At 43.0% G+C, this 16,442-nt stretch overlaps 1 protein-coding gene across 2 annotated transcripts in view; it reads right to left on the bottom strand.

Moving 5' to 3' along the window:
• The window catches only part of ablim3 (actin binding LIM protein family, member 3), a 41,337-nt gene extending 26,101 nt beyond the window's left edge, over positions 1 to 15,236 (bottom strand). The window contains exons 1-2 of one of the 2 annotated variants that reach the window (XM_046406119.1): positions 13,931 to 15,236; positions 5,657 to 5,794 (exon numbers count right to left, since the gene is read on the bottom strand). In XM_046406119.1, the coding sequence (XP_046262075.1) occupies positions 5,657 to 5,794; positions 13,931 to 13,943 (151 nt within the window). In that variant the 5' untranslated portion in view covers positions 13,944 to 15,236. The remainder of the gene's footprint in view (positions 1 to 5,656; positions 5,795 to 13,930) is intronic. The other variant, XM_046406118.1, reaches the window with a different exon arrangement.
• Between the last annotated feature and the right edge of the window lie 1,206 nt (positions 15,237 to 16,442).

Below are 16,442 nucleotides of genomic sequence, written 5' to 3'. Positions count from 1 at the left end.
AGATGCTGCATCCCTCATTCATATTGCTCTTTTTTTTTTGCAAGGCAGGAAGTTAGCATCAAGAGATCATAAGTCTAGTGATTAGAGGTTAGCATGTAGGATGGTGTCTGCAGCTGTGGTCATTAGAACCGTACTGATTAGGCACCCACAGGGGGTCCGCATGATTGGTATTTATCTCCATCCAACAGACGCAATTAAAATTCCCTTCTCAAAGTCGGCCCAGGCCGGAACCCCAAAATAGTGCTGACAGCCCCCGCCTCCTCCCCTTCTCTTTCTCTGTCTTTCCGCTTCAAGACAGCTTCCAAATATTTGTGGCTCTGAGCACAAGGTCTCCACTTTATCTCAATTTGCACTCTCTTTTCTCACTACAAGACTACACCTCCATACATCCCCCCTTTTTCTCTGAAACTCCCCTCTCCCTGTATTCCCCCACAGTCACAGTCACTGTGGCTCTTCCCTGAGCTCATCATCCTACTGTAAGGTCTTCATAATGGGATATTAGGTAAATAGTCATGCTTTGTGCAGTACATCAGAATATCCCTGCTGCACTTTCTAATTGTTTTAGTTTTGCTGTCAACATTATGCTAATTTCCAAATCTTTTTTCACGATAATAGGGGCAGCCACAGTTTAGCACAGAGGCATGTATGTAGTGGGAAGTGACATGTTTCAGCAAGGGAGGTACTCACCTATTCACCCTCACATCTGTGCTACCAACGTGAGGCCCACGCTCCTCTGCCCTCCCCCTGCCCCCTGGACCTGAGCCCTCTGACAGGAGGAAACACTTCAAGAGTAAATAATGTGTTTTCTCAAGTTGTGCCAAATCACAGGGAGGGAGAAGAGGCTGCCAGACAGACAGGAAGAGGAGTGAAAAAAAGTCTACAAGGACACTAGCAGCTTTGTGAGGCTGTGCTCAGGCACGGTGCTTTCAGCTAACATTCACCAATTAACACTGAGCACAAAGTACAGCTGAGGCTAATGGGAGTGCTGTCAATTCTGGTCCAAAATCAAAGTACTGACACTCATTTTTACCTGATGTTGGCACCACATGAAAACTCAAAGGATCATCAAAATTATTACAATTCATCTTCTGGGTCAACTAAATTTCATGTAATGCCATTTGTTTTTTGCCATTTGTATTTCACACATCAGGATTCCTACTTTGTTCCTATCCTGGAACCTGACATGTGAAATCCTGGTAACAAAGTAAAAAAAATGTCTGAATCCATTGAGTATATATTTTATTGAATGTCAAAAAATTTACATGCTGGTGGCCATTTAAGATCAAAGTAATATAATTCATTCTCTAAGGATGGATTTCACACCAATCCATTCAATAGCTGATATATTTCAGTCTGGACAGACCGACACTGCCATCTCTACAGCCATGCCGCAAGGGTGGCTATAAAAAAGAAAAGCAGTAATAGAAAACAGAAGGAGATGTGGTCGTGGAAAAGGGAAAGGGGAGGGAAAGGGAGAGAGAGAGGCAGCTAAAGGCTACAGCATAGAGAAATTCTGCATGAGTGACAGGGTTCCCCCAGCATTTGGCTGCAGTAGTTGGTGGAGACAGATGGCTGCCCAGTGGAGTCCCTTCATACCAGCAGACCAGCTTTGCTTCTGAGGCCTTCAGCTTTTAACCCTCTGGGGACTGATAAGGCACTCAGCTGAGGGGATGACAGACAGCTAAAGATGAGGCCTTGCACTGTAACACACAGTGGAAATGCTCAGACTACATGATTTAGTGTTTGTCCAGCACGGTGGTGTCTGTCACTTAATGATTCACTTTATCATTTAAGAATCACTCCTACACTGAGCCAGACACTTAGGCAGCGCCTCCTCACCATGGCACGCACACACATTCACACACACTTACACACACACACGTACACACACACACACACACACACACAAAGACAACAGACAGGGTGTCAACGTGTGAAAATCTCTCCGGACAGTGACGCTGGAGTGAGACGAGCTGAGGAATAATCCTGTCATCTATCCCAGATCCTGAAGAGTCGTCAGGGAAAAGCGCTGCCGCCTGCTGTGCTCCCTTCTCTCGCCACCCGAATCTCTCCCTAGCAACCAGTCATTGGCGTGGTGATTGGACCAGCGTGCCAGCGGTTGCTATAGCTACAGGAAGCTCCCCTTCCCAGTAACCCCCCACTTTTTCTGTGCTGTGTGTATCCCTCTTTTTATGTTTCTCTTCATAACCTCTTTGTTTTTCTCTTCAGTTCTCTTGCTATTTGTATTTTCTCCTCTTCCATCAGAGAGACTTCCTATCCCAGTCTTTTGCTCGCCATCGAAGAACAGAACAGTGGCACAGTACTGCAGGTTACTGTTATTAACACAGATGTTGACTGACGGCGATAATGGCATCTGATGGGAGGCTAAACTGACTGAAATGGGTCTACAGAGAAAAAGACACAGGGTCTGTAATTTCACAAGAGCCCTGGCGAGAATACAGGCAAGAAATGGAGCATTAGCAGAGGAGTCAAGTATCTGACCTGTCTGTATAAATCTGCTATTCCCTTTAGCACTATTTCATGAGAAAAAAAAACAGCCTGGTCTCCAAAAATAAATAACTACTGCCTGGCAGTTTATATGTCTGTGTTTGCATCTGTCTCTGTCTGTGCTTGTGTATTTGTTTCTGTGCCTCTGTGTTTTTTGTTAATATGAGCTGGCAGCAAGAGAAACAACAGCCCATTTTTGCTTCCACGTACGATTTATCTGTGTTAGCTTTGCACTCCTGCCACTGACAGGCCGCACTGTTTCTGTTGGAATCTAAAAGTGCCAATTATGCTTCAGAGGCAGGCTAAATGTGGTCACCATGTCATTAGGCCAGTATGCACGAGTCAGCCCGTCTGCTGGTAATACAACACCACATCATCCATACAGTACAGTGCCGAGCTGAGAAGTGCCACAGGGTCCACGTAAAGCACGCACACAGATACACACACACACACACACACCCACGGCCGTCTCTATGTTTGGAGTTGATGCATCAATCTGTGAGCTGGTTTCTGTCTACAGCATTTTTCCACAGACATCTCCTGCCCTAATCAGCCACTGTATAAAGGGTTCGAACGAGAAGTTAAATGCACTTGATTAGTGATCTGTTCTCTTCTGACTAATGCATGAGAGGGAAATTATGATAATGTGGCATCTATAAGACACAGAGAGGATAAAATAATGGATGAGATGGATGGATGGATTTCTACATGTGAATATGTGAACTGTGTGTGTGACTCTTAAGGACTACTGTGATCATAATCTGTTTATGGGGCTTAGTCAGCCCCTTTTGAGGAAAAAGAAATAAGGGAAAAAAAGAAGAGGAGCTAATAACTAGGGTAACTAAGATTTTATGTCATGGATTTACAGTGGAAATGAAGGGACAGAGGAGCACACAATACCATTGGTCACAGTAAATAAAACCTGAGTCCACACTGATTGTCTGCTCCACAAAGAATGAAATCAAATGTTGAAACACGCCCCAGTCACAGAGTTCATAAACACAGCCGACAGATAAGGCAATTGGCTGCTGACAGCGGATTGCCACTCTGGTGCAGTGCTGTAATACAGTTTAGCCATTTGCCCCAAAATTGCACGCCCCACATGCCAATGTCATCCCGTCCCAAGATGAGAAATTGATTTCATGCTTGGGTGACAGTCATCAAGAAAGAAAGGGAGAAAGCAAGAGACATAAAAAGAGGGAGAAAAAACTGAGAGGGAGTAAGCAACAGACTGATGGAAGAGAATAGAGAAATTCTATCTTAAATCCTGCTTCTACATTCACAACCATTCAGCCTCAGAAAAACAGAGAATAGACTGAGTTTATGAAGCTGAAAAGAACATGCAACATGTTTGTGTGTGGGGTTAGACAGCGAAGAATAAAAGCTTTAGAAAACTGCTGGCTGTGCAGAGGCCCCTACATGACAGCATATTATGGGCAGGGATGTGGCATAGTCTGGCTGTACAATAGTGCCCTGTTGCCTCATGGGATGCTTGGAGCTCTCTGGAACAGGAGAGGGGAGAGCCATCTCGTAAGTGCATTTAACATGATGTTCATAAGTGACACTTTTACATTACTGTGCTGCTGCTATGAGTGAGGGAAATAAAGGGAAGGAAGAAGACCAAGCAGGAATTAGGTTACACTCAAATGATGATGTAATGTTTAGGCGACACACACAGCACCCCCATCCCCCCTCTTTTCTTTCCGGCTTGCTTCCTGTGTTCACCCCCTTTTTCTCTGGGGCACAGAATAGCGTCGTCCGATTGGTTGATGGCACCACAGAGATGCTGAGAATATCCACCAACCAGGGCCCGGGTGCCCCTTCACACCGTTACCACAGCAACCCCTCACAACCACAGTGAGCGTGCACACATGTATGGATCTGCACGAGTGTCTGTGTGTATGTGTGTACCATATGCATGTATTTTTGTGGGTGACGGCTACATGTTGGGAACATGCAACAACAACCCTGCAATGAATAGCCTTCAGAGAGTTTATCTGCTACAGAGCAGCTTTGTGCTGTTGTGTATTGCAGCTCACACAGTAACAAACATAACTTGCTCTGCTTCTTCTCATGGGCAACAGCTGCTGCCAACAGATTAGCCAGGAAAGTTTCTTCTGTAAAATGTCCACCTTATGGAGTCATTTCATGTACTGGCTATGAAAGCCAGTGGCTCTGGCTGTGTTTTCTTAAAACAAGAAAGAGCCAATTTTGCCTTTGTACTCTGTAAAATTATTCAAAGGCTATATACACTATACATTGTCAGCGCCATTTTCCTGGATAAGTTTTGCAATCTTGCTGAAAAAAAAACTGTGTGACTGTTACATTTTTATTCACGTAAACATGAAACATTTGCCTTCATGGTCAATAACATGCATGCAAAAGTTTGCTATATTGTTGATTTTTACCGTGGGCTGTAATAAAAGACTGCTCAGTTTTAGAGTCTACACTTATTTCTAATAAATTTGGCCTATATTCTTAAAGCAATAGTTTAACTATGTCTAGGCATGGTGGGTATTTCCCAAAATGCCAAACTATTTCTTTGAACAGATAAATAAGTCATGTTGCAGATTTCCTATCTTAAAGAAGATAAAGAACTAAATTGCTTACAAACATTACAAAAGATAAACACACACTAGACTGTTCCTGTTATAAGTGGGTGTGAGATTATGATGTCACCAACGTATTTTTTGTAGGTCACCAGTGCTTACCTGTAGCACTGCAAAGCCAGTTGAGATAGTCTCATTATACCACAGTATACACCCGGGGGGTGGGGGGGAATCCTCTCCAAGTTGACAGCGCAATAACAAGCAATCTTAGCAGGAGCCTAAGTCCCCTGCAAAGCAACTCTGATCTGTTCCAATCCCCACTGTGGGCTAATAGTAGCACTCAGCATGTGCACTCATTGATGGATGAACAAGGGGATAATGTATATCTGTCAATGTACATGTGTGGGTGTGTGTTTGGAAGGCAGTGACCAAGGTAGAGTCCCACCTTATTTAACCCTAACAACATTCATGACCACAACTGCCCACACCTAGGACCTCCGTAAGACAATACGTGTTTTCATGCGATCACTACAGCTGTTTGTCCACTGTTCTAACACTAGCTGTGTTGTGTCATTATGGATCAGGTTGCAGTGTCTTACCGGCACAGGTGAAACACTTGACGTGAAAGTGGGTCTCTTGTACTCGCACCACCTCTCCTTTGCATACTTCTCGACATCGCTGGCACCGGATTGGTCCGGAACTTCGTTCACCGCCTGCAGAGCCTTCATGATAGGCTGCTGAAGACAAAACATACACATTTTAATGTTCTATTTCTCCGTTAAGCTGGCCTGTAAGCTGAATAAGCTAAGTGTTCTTGTTGCTATGCCTGTCAAACTTTCCATTTTTGCACAGCACATGCAGTTTGCAGTGATAAAGGGGGCAGGTCATTGCTCTTTGGTAATTTATGAAACACTGGCTTCTTTCTGACAGTAGCAGATAAAGGCAAACTCCTCAATTTTAGCATGCAACATCTGATTTTGCCTTTGAAATGACAACTGTGGCGTGTTGAGAGTAGCCTGTTTTGGTGTCATTTACAGGCTTCTGTCCTCCAGTATGTGTCCACATAGGAAATTGATACACATACAAGGACTTCATGGTGCAATGAAGTACACCCTGTAATCTCTGAAATCTACATCCCTTTGTACTGCAAAGCACATGGGCAGGAAACAGGGAATTCAGTGACAAAGACTTGGTCCCACCTCCACACCACAAGGTGCTTGTACTACTCATGAATGGGCTCATTTTTAACGTGTAACCCTGCAAAATAAAGTATTATGAAATGCCTGGCTTTGGAATAATGATAAAGGAGTAAGGTAATGGTGGTAAGATAACGGTACAGGTAAGCTAGTTAGCTGGACAAGGTAGCGTTCACAGCTTACAGAGCAGACGTGCACACTGTTCAACCTATTCCTTGCACACTAGTATTTTTGGTTTTGGAGAGAGTTAAAAAAAGAAGAAGAAAAGAAATCACAATTCAAATGCAATTCAAACTCTCTCTTAGAGTAGGTTATTGCTTTTACTAGGGCGCTGTTCACCACTTTGATGTGTAAAGAAATGTAAAGCTTGGCAGAATACCTTGCTAAGCCATAACTAGACAGTCATAGCAAAGCATACATAGTTTAACCTCATAGCAACTACTATACAGTAAAAATATAATTTGGCTTATCAGGTAGCCTAAAACCTGTATAGCCTATTGTAAGGTCTTAGCAGTGTCACATAGATATAACCCATAAGTGATATTTCTATGCAAGACAAAATACAGCAAATGCATATCATCCACTGTAAAGGTCATAATAACATTGTATTAATTCAAAATCACAATAGTTCGGCTTTTTTGTGCATTTAGCACAATAAAATTGCTTTTAAAATTTACAGGTCTTACCAGTGTGTGGAGCAAACCACCAACAGGGGCTCTAAGCACACCACAGACTGTATTGTGTGCAGTTCACACAATAAGATCAGTGTGTAGGTCTGTCAACACTTCTTGTAAAGCTGTGAGGTCTGACACCTATGTAAGCTTGGTAAGCCCGAGGCTTTCTCTCCCACTGTCTCTATTTTTCACACATACACACACACACTGCAGTGTCAGGGTAGAAAGTGGATGGATCCCCTTACCTCATTATGTATTAGCTTACATGTCAGACTCCTGTAAGCCCAGTAGCTATATCACAGTGTCAGGAAGGCGAGTTCTCACAAACAGCCTTAACAGTAAAGGAATAATGCTATCACAAGCAAAAAGCTAAAAATGACCTATTAATTGGAACTTAAGTGAGCTTGGAAACTGAACTCATCTAAGACCTCTTAGGTTAATGAAGGCTTTTCAAAAGGTCCATGTACTCCTTCAACGCCGATGCTTCCACAAACAAAGACAACCAGCCTTGCTGTCTCTCACTTTGCTCAATCTTTCTTAAGGAGTACCAGAGTGGTCCTACATACTGTGGAAGTGGAATAATGACAGGATAACCAGTTGGCTGCCTACCTGAATAGCTGACTGAAGGACTTTCTTGCCTCAGTCAGAGCAGCACCAGCATACAGGCTGGCGTGACAGAGCTGCTAATTCCATTTCACTGGATGAATCTCGAAGGACTCACAGCACTTTAAAAGTCTAACAGCCTTCCATGCATCGCAGCCTGAGCACCCTTTGGATGCTTCACATGTGAGGAAAGTATATGCATAGTGTAAAGTAGAGTGTGTGTACTGAGCGTGATGGCATACATCCATTATGTCCAAGAGAGAACCTATGCATGACTGTAATTGTTTATTTTCTCGCTCAGGACATCAGTGTGGGCACTGGAAATATGCAAGTATGATTAATTCCCACTCCCAATCTCCCACACTCAAGTGTAGTTCATTGTTTTCCTCACAATGCTGGCAGCACCACTTGAACCACTACCCAGCCCGTCAAATAATGTCACCCTCTTGGAGGAGGGTTTTTGTGCATGTGTATATGTGTGTGTGTGTGTGTGTGTGAGAGAGAGAGAGAGAGAGAAAGACAGAGAAAGACCATGCAATGGAAGCCAATATTTTTGTTGTTGTAAAACCAAATGAACAACACTGATCCCATCAGGTATGAATGAGAGATAACAGGAACCAGAGGCAATACAAGCGAGCCTGTGCCAGCACCTACTGGAAACACGCAGGGCATTTGTTTACAATGCTGACCTTCTGAATCTGGGCCAAAACAAACCTGGCATACTATACCAGCCAGGCAAAGTTGTATAAAAGAAACAACATATATCAAAATTGAGCAAGGTGCTAAATGAAGATTATTCACACAGAGTTGCAGTATTTAAGGCAGAGACAAAGTAAAAAGCAAAGATTCCTGCTTATTTTCATCAATTATGTTTTAATGAATGAGGTGCTTGTTTAACTTGCTGGATGTGTGTGCCAAAAGCTGTTCCTCAGCAGAGATTCCAGGTACACAATCAGCTCAGGAGCTGAGGCATTACATAACTCTATCAAACTGTGTCAGAGCGTTCACTCTCATTGAATGCAGCCAAGCTCTCCTCGTCTAAACCCATTACAGAGCTCTTGAACATAACCCTTCATCCTCTCCCATGCTGAGGTGTTGAGTCATTTTTCTAATGATAGCCACCAGACTACAGGTGTAATCCACTGACTCCAAATCAGTGAGTGAGCGCCCCGGGAGAATACAGCCTCCGGCAGACAGATGATAAGAACAGGGCCAGGGTCAGAGAGGCCGACAGCATCCCCAGGGACTGAAAGGCTGCTGCTATTCCTGCCCCTGACCACCTGACAGCCCCAGGGAAGAACATGCTGGGAGCTCAGTCAGAAAGGATGATGGGAGATCACTGGTGACGAGTGAGTGGAGTGAGGAGTAGGACAAAGAATCAAAGAGAAGCAATACAAAGGCAATGTAGCTTTAAGAGAAATTATTAAAAAACATATATGTTGCATCAAAACCCAAATTTACTTTTACATTCATATGGAATTGTTTTTCTCATTGCATGAATATTGAACAAAGGTACAACTTTACATCATCATCTAGTGTGCACTGACAAGTCTAATTCAATCTAAGCCATGTATAAATGATACTTGCCTGTAGCTTAAATGTTCATAAGGCAATCTCTATAATCCAAAGAACAGTAATTCTGAATCAAAAGCTAAATATTAACTGGACTATTACAAACATGAGAGTTATGTGAGGGAGGGTTTGTGACCAAACAGAAGTGCTGTCCTGCTCAGTTCAGCTCAGTGGTGCTTGCAAAACTAGTAGTGCACTGAAGGAAACCTTCACAACATGTGCACATCTCATCCATGACTGCTTGCATGTATAATTCTTCTCTAATAGACCTAGTACTTCAGTAGAAATTATGAGAGACATCGCTAATGAGTTTTTGAATAAAACAAGCAACAAACAATGGTAACAGCAACTAATGACAACAATTTACCAGCTTCAAGAAATCACTGTACTGAAGGGACTGGGAAAACCTCCAACTTTTCTCTATAAAAACATTAAATATTTTCAACAAGACAAATTTATAATGTATTAGTTCACTAAGAATCAACCTCAGATCCATCTAGGGCCCAGGTCACTGGAAAAAAAAGATTTACTTGCTTCAGCAATTGAGAAACATGCCATTCAGGAGTAAACCCAAATCTCGGACCCAAGCTTCATCTATCAGTCCAAGCATCTCTTCAGGTAATGAATTTAAGAGAACTGTGCACTACATAAAACGCGTCTTCCTTTGTTTGTAATCCAGTGCAGGCAATGATCAGGTCCCTCCCTGTCTCCCCCCCTTTCCCCCTCTTTGTCTCTCTTGGTCTCTGTCAGGACCTTGGCCAGAAGCATTCATCAGAGCAATGATACTGTCCGGTGGTCATCACAAACATACTGTCACTGTATGGAGAGAGAGAGAAAGGTCAGACTGCTACTGACAGTCTGAATGATCACTCAATCCTACCAGAAGCCAAGGTCACGAAGAACAGCCTTGAGGACACAACATACAATAGAACCACAGTGGTGCAGCTTTGATCTGAGTGAGTCTTCTTTTCATTCTGTTCATTCAAATTAAAAAAGATCTTGGAGCTCATATATTAAATGGCAACTTAATGATTTTTCCATGCAGTCTTCATAATTTCCTTTCTGCAAGGGCTTTAACTATTGCATAAAAAACACAATGAATGCCACTGCAGTAGCCACAATAACTGTAACTGCAAATGGACAAGAAAAGCATGTGCTTAATTTCATGTTTGCCTGTAAATACAAGCCAGTTGTACATGACTTTACTCTGAATATTCATGTCTGCATCCCAGCATCTGTGTCAGCATCTGTGCATCTGTCTCCCACCTTTGTTCTCTGTGTTATTGAACTAAGGCGTCTGGCAGCAGGAGTGATAAATGGTGTTTAGCTCTGGTTTGGACTGCTCACCAGATGAGGCAGAAGAGCAGGAATCATATATGATACAGCTCCTGTCCGTGTCAACCCTTGTTTCTGCCATAAAACACAACTGTCAAGAAATAGCACAGAAAATATCCATTGTCTGTACTGTTCTCTGTATTTATACATTTATTTTAATATACAGTATTTTCCCTTTGAGAAGCAGGGCCTAAGGAGGACACTGTCTGTCAGTGGGTCATTCTGACTATTCATGCACTTTAGTCCAGACCAAGATAGTGTATCTCAATAAGTACTTGTGATTACATTTTATGTGAATATTTATGGTTCCCAGAGGATCTCCTTGACTCCCTGACATTTTGTCTTTCACTATCATTGAGTCAAAAATAATTTCCCCTTGATGGGCACTTTTATCTATGACAGGCTATCTTAAAAACAATCCACTTTGCCAAACAGTGTTCGATAGAAGATGCTTGCTATATCAGCAACTGATTTTTTTCTGCTATTGATACCATCAGATCAAAGCAGTCTTTTAAGGAATTACGATGAGCTCAGTTCAAAGCACTTCCATGCAGTCACTGATGCCAAAACTTTCACTTCAGACCAAAGCAGGTTTAAAGCAGCAAGACAGGTTATTTCAGCTGAGGCTGCAGCATTGCACAATCATGGTAGTGCTAGATTCAGGGTCCAACATTGGTGCCTAACATGGCTAAAACTAATTAAATAAGGCCAGTAGCCACTGGGAGGTTGCTGAAATAGCTCTTCTTCATTACAAGCTCTAATCACTAAAACATTGATTGATTTTATGATTATTTTCATTATGCATTAATCTCCTGTTTAATTTCTCCATTAATCGGTTGATCGATTTGTAATTATTCTGAAAATAGTAGTAAATGTCTTCACAATTTCCCAGACTCAAAAGTGACATTTTCACAAAGGTTGTTTTGTCCAGCTAACCTCAAAACAATTTTAAGAAAATTAAAATGAAAAGCAGCAAATCCTCACGTTATGAAGATCTAACTATGACATGCTTTTGCATGAAAAATAATAAATGTTAAGTGTGGCTATAAAACTGTACAAGAGACTAAATAGACAAAAGCTCAGTGAAAACTGCAAATGCAGCTGGTGTTAAGTGTTTAAAACGATGTATGCTATCATACTGAAAAAATCAAGGCTATTAAAAAAGCTTGTGCTTGTGGCGTGTGTTCAGTGACGTTCTTTGTACCAGCAGTTCATGCAGGTTGTATTGTATTAAAATTCTTGAATCGTGATAATCTTTCAATTGCCATACTTATGATTCATTCAAACCATATGTCTTGATCAATAGGTTGCATAAGATGCAGCAAATGTATTTAAAATTTAGAAACCTAAATGGGAATGTCTTTCAAATGTATTTTGTCTCCTGCTTAAGAACTCTCTGCTTTATGACGAGAAAGAGAGCGAAGGAAAGAGCTGTAAGCGCTGTCTTTGATGCATGGCTCTGCTGGTCCCCTCAGGTCCCAAACCTCAATGATCGGTGTATTGGTCAACATGTATTTTATTATTCCCCTGAAACCCTGTACCATGTTTACACTGTAGCTCAGAAACGGACTGGTTCATCAGTCAGGCCAAATACTTGCAAAACTGTATCTTTATTGCGTGAATAATCATACATCATTATTTCTTTCTCAGTGTTTGTTAAACCCCTCCTTTCCATATGAGAACTAACCTGACAACTGCCATAGTCCTGCATCATCTGCCAGCCAGGCAGAAAATAAGAGTCTGACCGGACACATGCACACAAAACCCAGTGACCATGAGAGATAGAAGGCCCAGAAGATGAAGACAGACAGTCAGAGTGGTGTGTAATTACTCTACGTGTGTCGATGGCCTCTGGGCTATCACACCCAATGCAGCGGAAAACACTGCGAGCAGCCCAGCTTAACAGGCCCATTCATGTCCAAACCTTGCGAGTGCTGAGAGTGAAGGGGGACATATGTTTGACTGACTGTTGTATGGGAGTGAGGAGAGGAGGAGAGGAGATAGATGTTCTTTCTTCAGCTCTAATTCCTGCTGTGTTTTCCGCCTAAAGCCAGACTACAGTCACATGTCACACCACCATCTGCCTGCTGTGACAATGCTAACCCATACACGGTTAAATGCAGACATAGAAAGGTTCGGACAAAATCACATGCGAGCGGTATAACCACAAGTTGATGGGTTGTTGATGTTTGTATTCGTGAGCATTTCTGTTTGTGGACGCATGCTTTTAAATCACGAGGGCCTGTGACAGCTCCCCACATGCTGGCTGCGTGTGCTCCTCCTCCCCCACCTCTTGATGTCAGCTGAGAGAAGCATTTGAAGCATTTTGAAGCTTAACAAAAGAATTCAACACATTTTCTCTCCAACACACGCACTGCATGGGAACCAGCAGTCAGGCAAGGCTCGGTACCAGAGGGTTAAGAGCACTGGATGAATAATGTAGTGGCACACAATGACAGGCTAGATTATGAATGATGCAGTAATACCCGGTTCCTCCTGTAGACACAGAGGGCGGAAGAGGGAGGACAGGAGGCACATGACACCCTCAGCTCACTGAGCACCTGACGCACATCAACCTCAACCAGTCCTATTGACAGCTAAGGGGTGGAGGATAATTTTCTTCAAAAAGGCTTTCCTTGGAGAATCAAGAGGCCTGCCTTGTAAATTAACCAGTGATAACTTGCAAACATAACAAAGTGGAGGTTTGCACACAAGTGTGCACAAGCACACACAGCTGATCACCAAGCCCTACAGGGAAAGCCCTGATTCAGCTGACAGAGGATCAGGGTCACAGTCAGCTGATACAAGGTCAGCTTAGCATCATGGCAGCCCCTGGGCCAGTCTAGGGCACAGAAGCCCTCTGGCTGTCAGACTTATTTGTCATGTGCTGCATCACAGCGAACTAAACTCAGCAGTTGGGTCAGAGACCTTTAGCTCAAGGGTTTCCTGCAACTCGTGTGTTAGAAGACAGGTGGACTTTCATGAAGAGTAGACAGCTGAAAAACCTGGGTGGTCTCCCCAGAGAGGTCGTACGTACTACTGGTGGAAGAGGATGAGGGAGGAGAGAAGAAGATGAAAGACGGGAGAAGCAGACCTTAGCAGTGCCCAAGCAACAGCTGTTATGTGGATGAGGAATCCCAAAAATGTTCCTCTATGGATGAACTCAGTGCAAAGGCTACTTTGACCTCCATATATAATTAGCTCTCCCATCTTCTCTAAATCTGCTGTATTGGGAGTCATGCTTCACATTAGTTCCATTTTTCCTGCATGTAGATGAAAATTACAATATAGCTATTATATTAAATTTGCATATTAAGTTGTATTGGGGTAAAATTCAGTTACAGGGGTCAAGGCTTAATTTTTAGGTTGGTACTCTCTGTCTTCTCTTCCATCACATCATCTAATGTGCAACGGTAGTTCTTCTGTCTTCCCTTATCTTTCGGCATTGTCCTTGCGCTTCAAGTGGAGATAAAGCGCGCAAGAACGGACTTACCGCTGGAACTCATGATGCCCAACGTGTTCTTATCTAAAACAAAGCGTCTCCGTCGAGAATAATCCCATAAAGCGAGAGGAGATCTTCACGGAACAGTTTACTCCTTCCCAATTGAGTCATTAAGAACGAATATCCAGTGAACGTAAATGATGCTCCTCACTGTCCTACAACACTGCTCCCAGTCAATGTGGAAAGAGCCCGAAAGAGCGCTACAAAAATATATAAAAAAAAAAGCTAAGAAAAATAAAGCGAGGGTATTTCCAATGAATATAAAGCTCCTGTTCCTGCTGTGTAGGAATGTCGTTCGTGTGTGTGAGTGTGTTTTTCTTCCTTGCAGAGAAGCAGTCGGCAGGTACAACAATGCTGCTCAGTCGGATTCCACCTTCACATTTCGCTCCTGGCTGACACCAGCTCCGCCGCGCTCTCCCCGGTGGTGTACCGCTGCTGTCACCGTGCGCCTCTCACTGACAACACAGCCTTGGCACTCCTGTTCCGCCCGTCACTTTCAAAATAAAACGGATAGTGCCAAAACCGCGGTATCTAATCGTTGAAGTGATTACGAAACAAAATAAAATACCTTCAAGCTGTATCAAACACTTAAATTGATATCAGTGGTGTTACATTGGGCGTACCTTAATTTGTTCATTATTCTGAAAAGACAATAACAAAACCAGTTCAAACACATCACAAGTAAATTTGGAAGCCTCCAATTAAGCATAAGGTATAAGATCATCAAGATCATTTCCGAACTTTCACATTATCTGATGTAGTTTAAAGCTATATGAAGATTACATACACTAAAGCACTTTTATATTAACACACGCCAAGATAAGGCACTGCTGCAACTGTCATACCAGCAGCCTATTTGATCCCACTTGGACCTGGAGGCCAAGTAGGCCATTAACGAATTAGCATGATTTTATTATGAAAGAAAAGTTTTTCAGTTTCCGGTATTGCGCTAGCTGTTTTGGGTAACTTGGCAGCTTTCTCGTTTTATCCTGGGTTAAGCGACGTCACCTTGGGCTGCTGTGTGCGCTCTGGGGACACCACAGACCACATCACGCTGCAAAAAGTGTTAACTGCTCAGAAGTCATCAATGTCCGCCTTCATTCATTTTTCACACCGAGATGAGGGCTAACATTCTCAGCGCCCGAAGCATTTTAAATGAATTTAAGAACCAGTTAAGCCATTGTAAATTGCATAAAACAGCAAACTCTCAAAAAACTACTTGAAACAAATAAATTTGAAGACCAGAGGGGAGACTTGATGAGAGGACTTGTTGGTGTTTGTTCTGCTGCGCGAGGCTCGGCTTGTTGCTAAAATTGTTATGACACCGCCCTCTTCTGGAAAGTCAACGTAAGCAAATTAGTTAATTGGATTATTCACGGTGGAGGAGGAGAGTTAAATGTGTAAAAACAGTGTGTTTGGTTGTAGAGCAGCAGTAATTTCTCTGACGGGTCTGAAATCTTAGGCCAGACATCTCAGCTCACATACAACTGGTCCCAGCACTTTGATTTCCTTCGTCGCGCACCGCGCACCGCGCACGCTGTAGTATTGTTTGCTTTCAATGGATCAGTGGTCTCTGCGTGGAAAGATCTCCATCTAATGGTGGAACACCCATCCGCTCTTTCCCAAGCAGTCTCGGTCGATACCAGCCATTTATTTTAAAGCAACTGAAGTTCAACAAATACAACAAAACGTCAGACAGACCTTAAGACTACAGAGAAAACAACTGGACTTAAACTTACTGGACCTGGACCGGACCTGGTTTTAGTGGCCTCTGAAGTACATTCAGTGTGCATCACTGTTACAAAGCACCAGGTCTGACTGTGCACACTTGATAATATTTTCATATGTTACTCCTCTCTCCCTCTCTCTCTCTCTCTCTCTCTCTCTCTCTCTCAGTGTGTGTGTGTGTGTGTGTTCTGATTTTTTTTTCTGAAGTAACTGCCTGGTCCTGTGTCCTGAGGAAGCCCTGGTTCTGAAGCCTGGAGGAAGCTGGACAATGGAGGGATATGAGAGGCGCCTTTCTCTCTCTCTCTCTCTCCATCCCTCCGCTGCCCTTACCTCTTACCTCTTTGGTTCTGCAGCTCAGTGGTTGTACAAGTTGTTCTGTTTTTGTCCTTTAATCTGCTTTACTTCCTCACACAGTTTCTCATTTTAGCAGGGAGCTTATTAAAACTGTATTGTGGATTTCAGTGAAAAAAAAAATGTTATACAAATGATAAAATGCCCCAGTTTCTTAATTTTGAATAAAAACTCTTTGTTCTCTCCTCTTTTCACCGTCCACTAATCTTAAGTCATCACCTACGTCAGTGTCGTGAAAAGATAATGAGTTATTTAAATGAGCCACCACTCTGTGTGTGTGTGTGGCGATGACATGATGCAGGTGGGTGCACTGTGGGCCCGACGCTCGCCGGCTGCTGATTTGGCTCCTCTGTCAATCCTGCATTGTGCTTTTGTCCTCCAAACCGATGGGGCAGAAAAACAGGAAGCTGGCCTTCCTGTGCTC

Source organism: Scatophagus argus, chromosome 12 (genome assembly GCF_020382885.2).
Source record: "Scatophagus argus isolate fScaArg1 chromosome 12, fScaArg1.pri, whole genome shotgun sequence".
In the NCBI taxonomy this organism is placed as follows: Eukaryota; Metazoa; Chordata; class Actinopteri; family Scatophagidae; genus Scatophagus; species Scatophagus argus.
The sequence above is the reverse complement of the archived record's forward strand: the minus strand, read 5'-3'. Positions and strand labels throughout refer to the sequence as shown.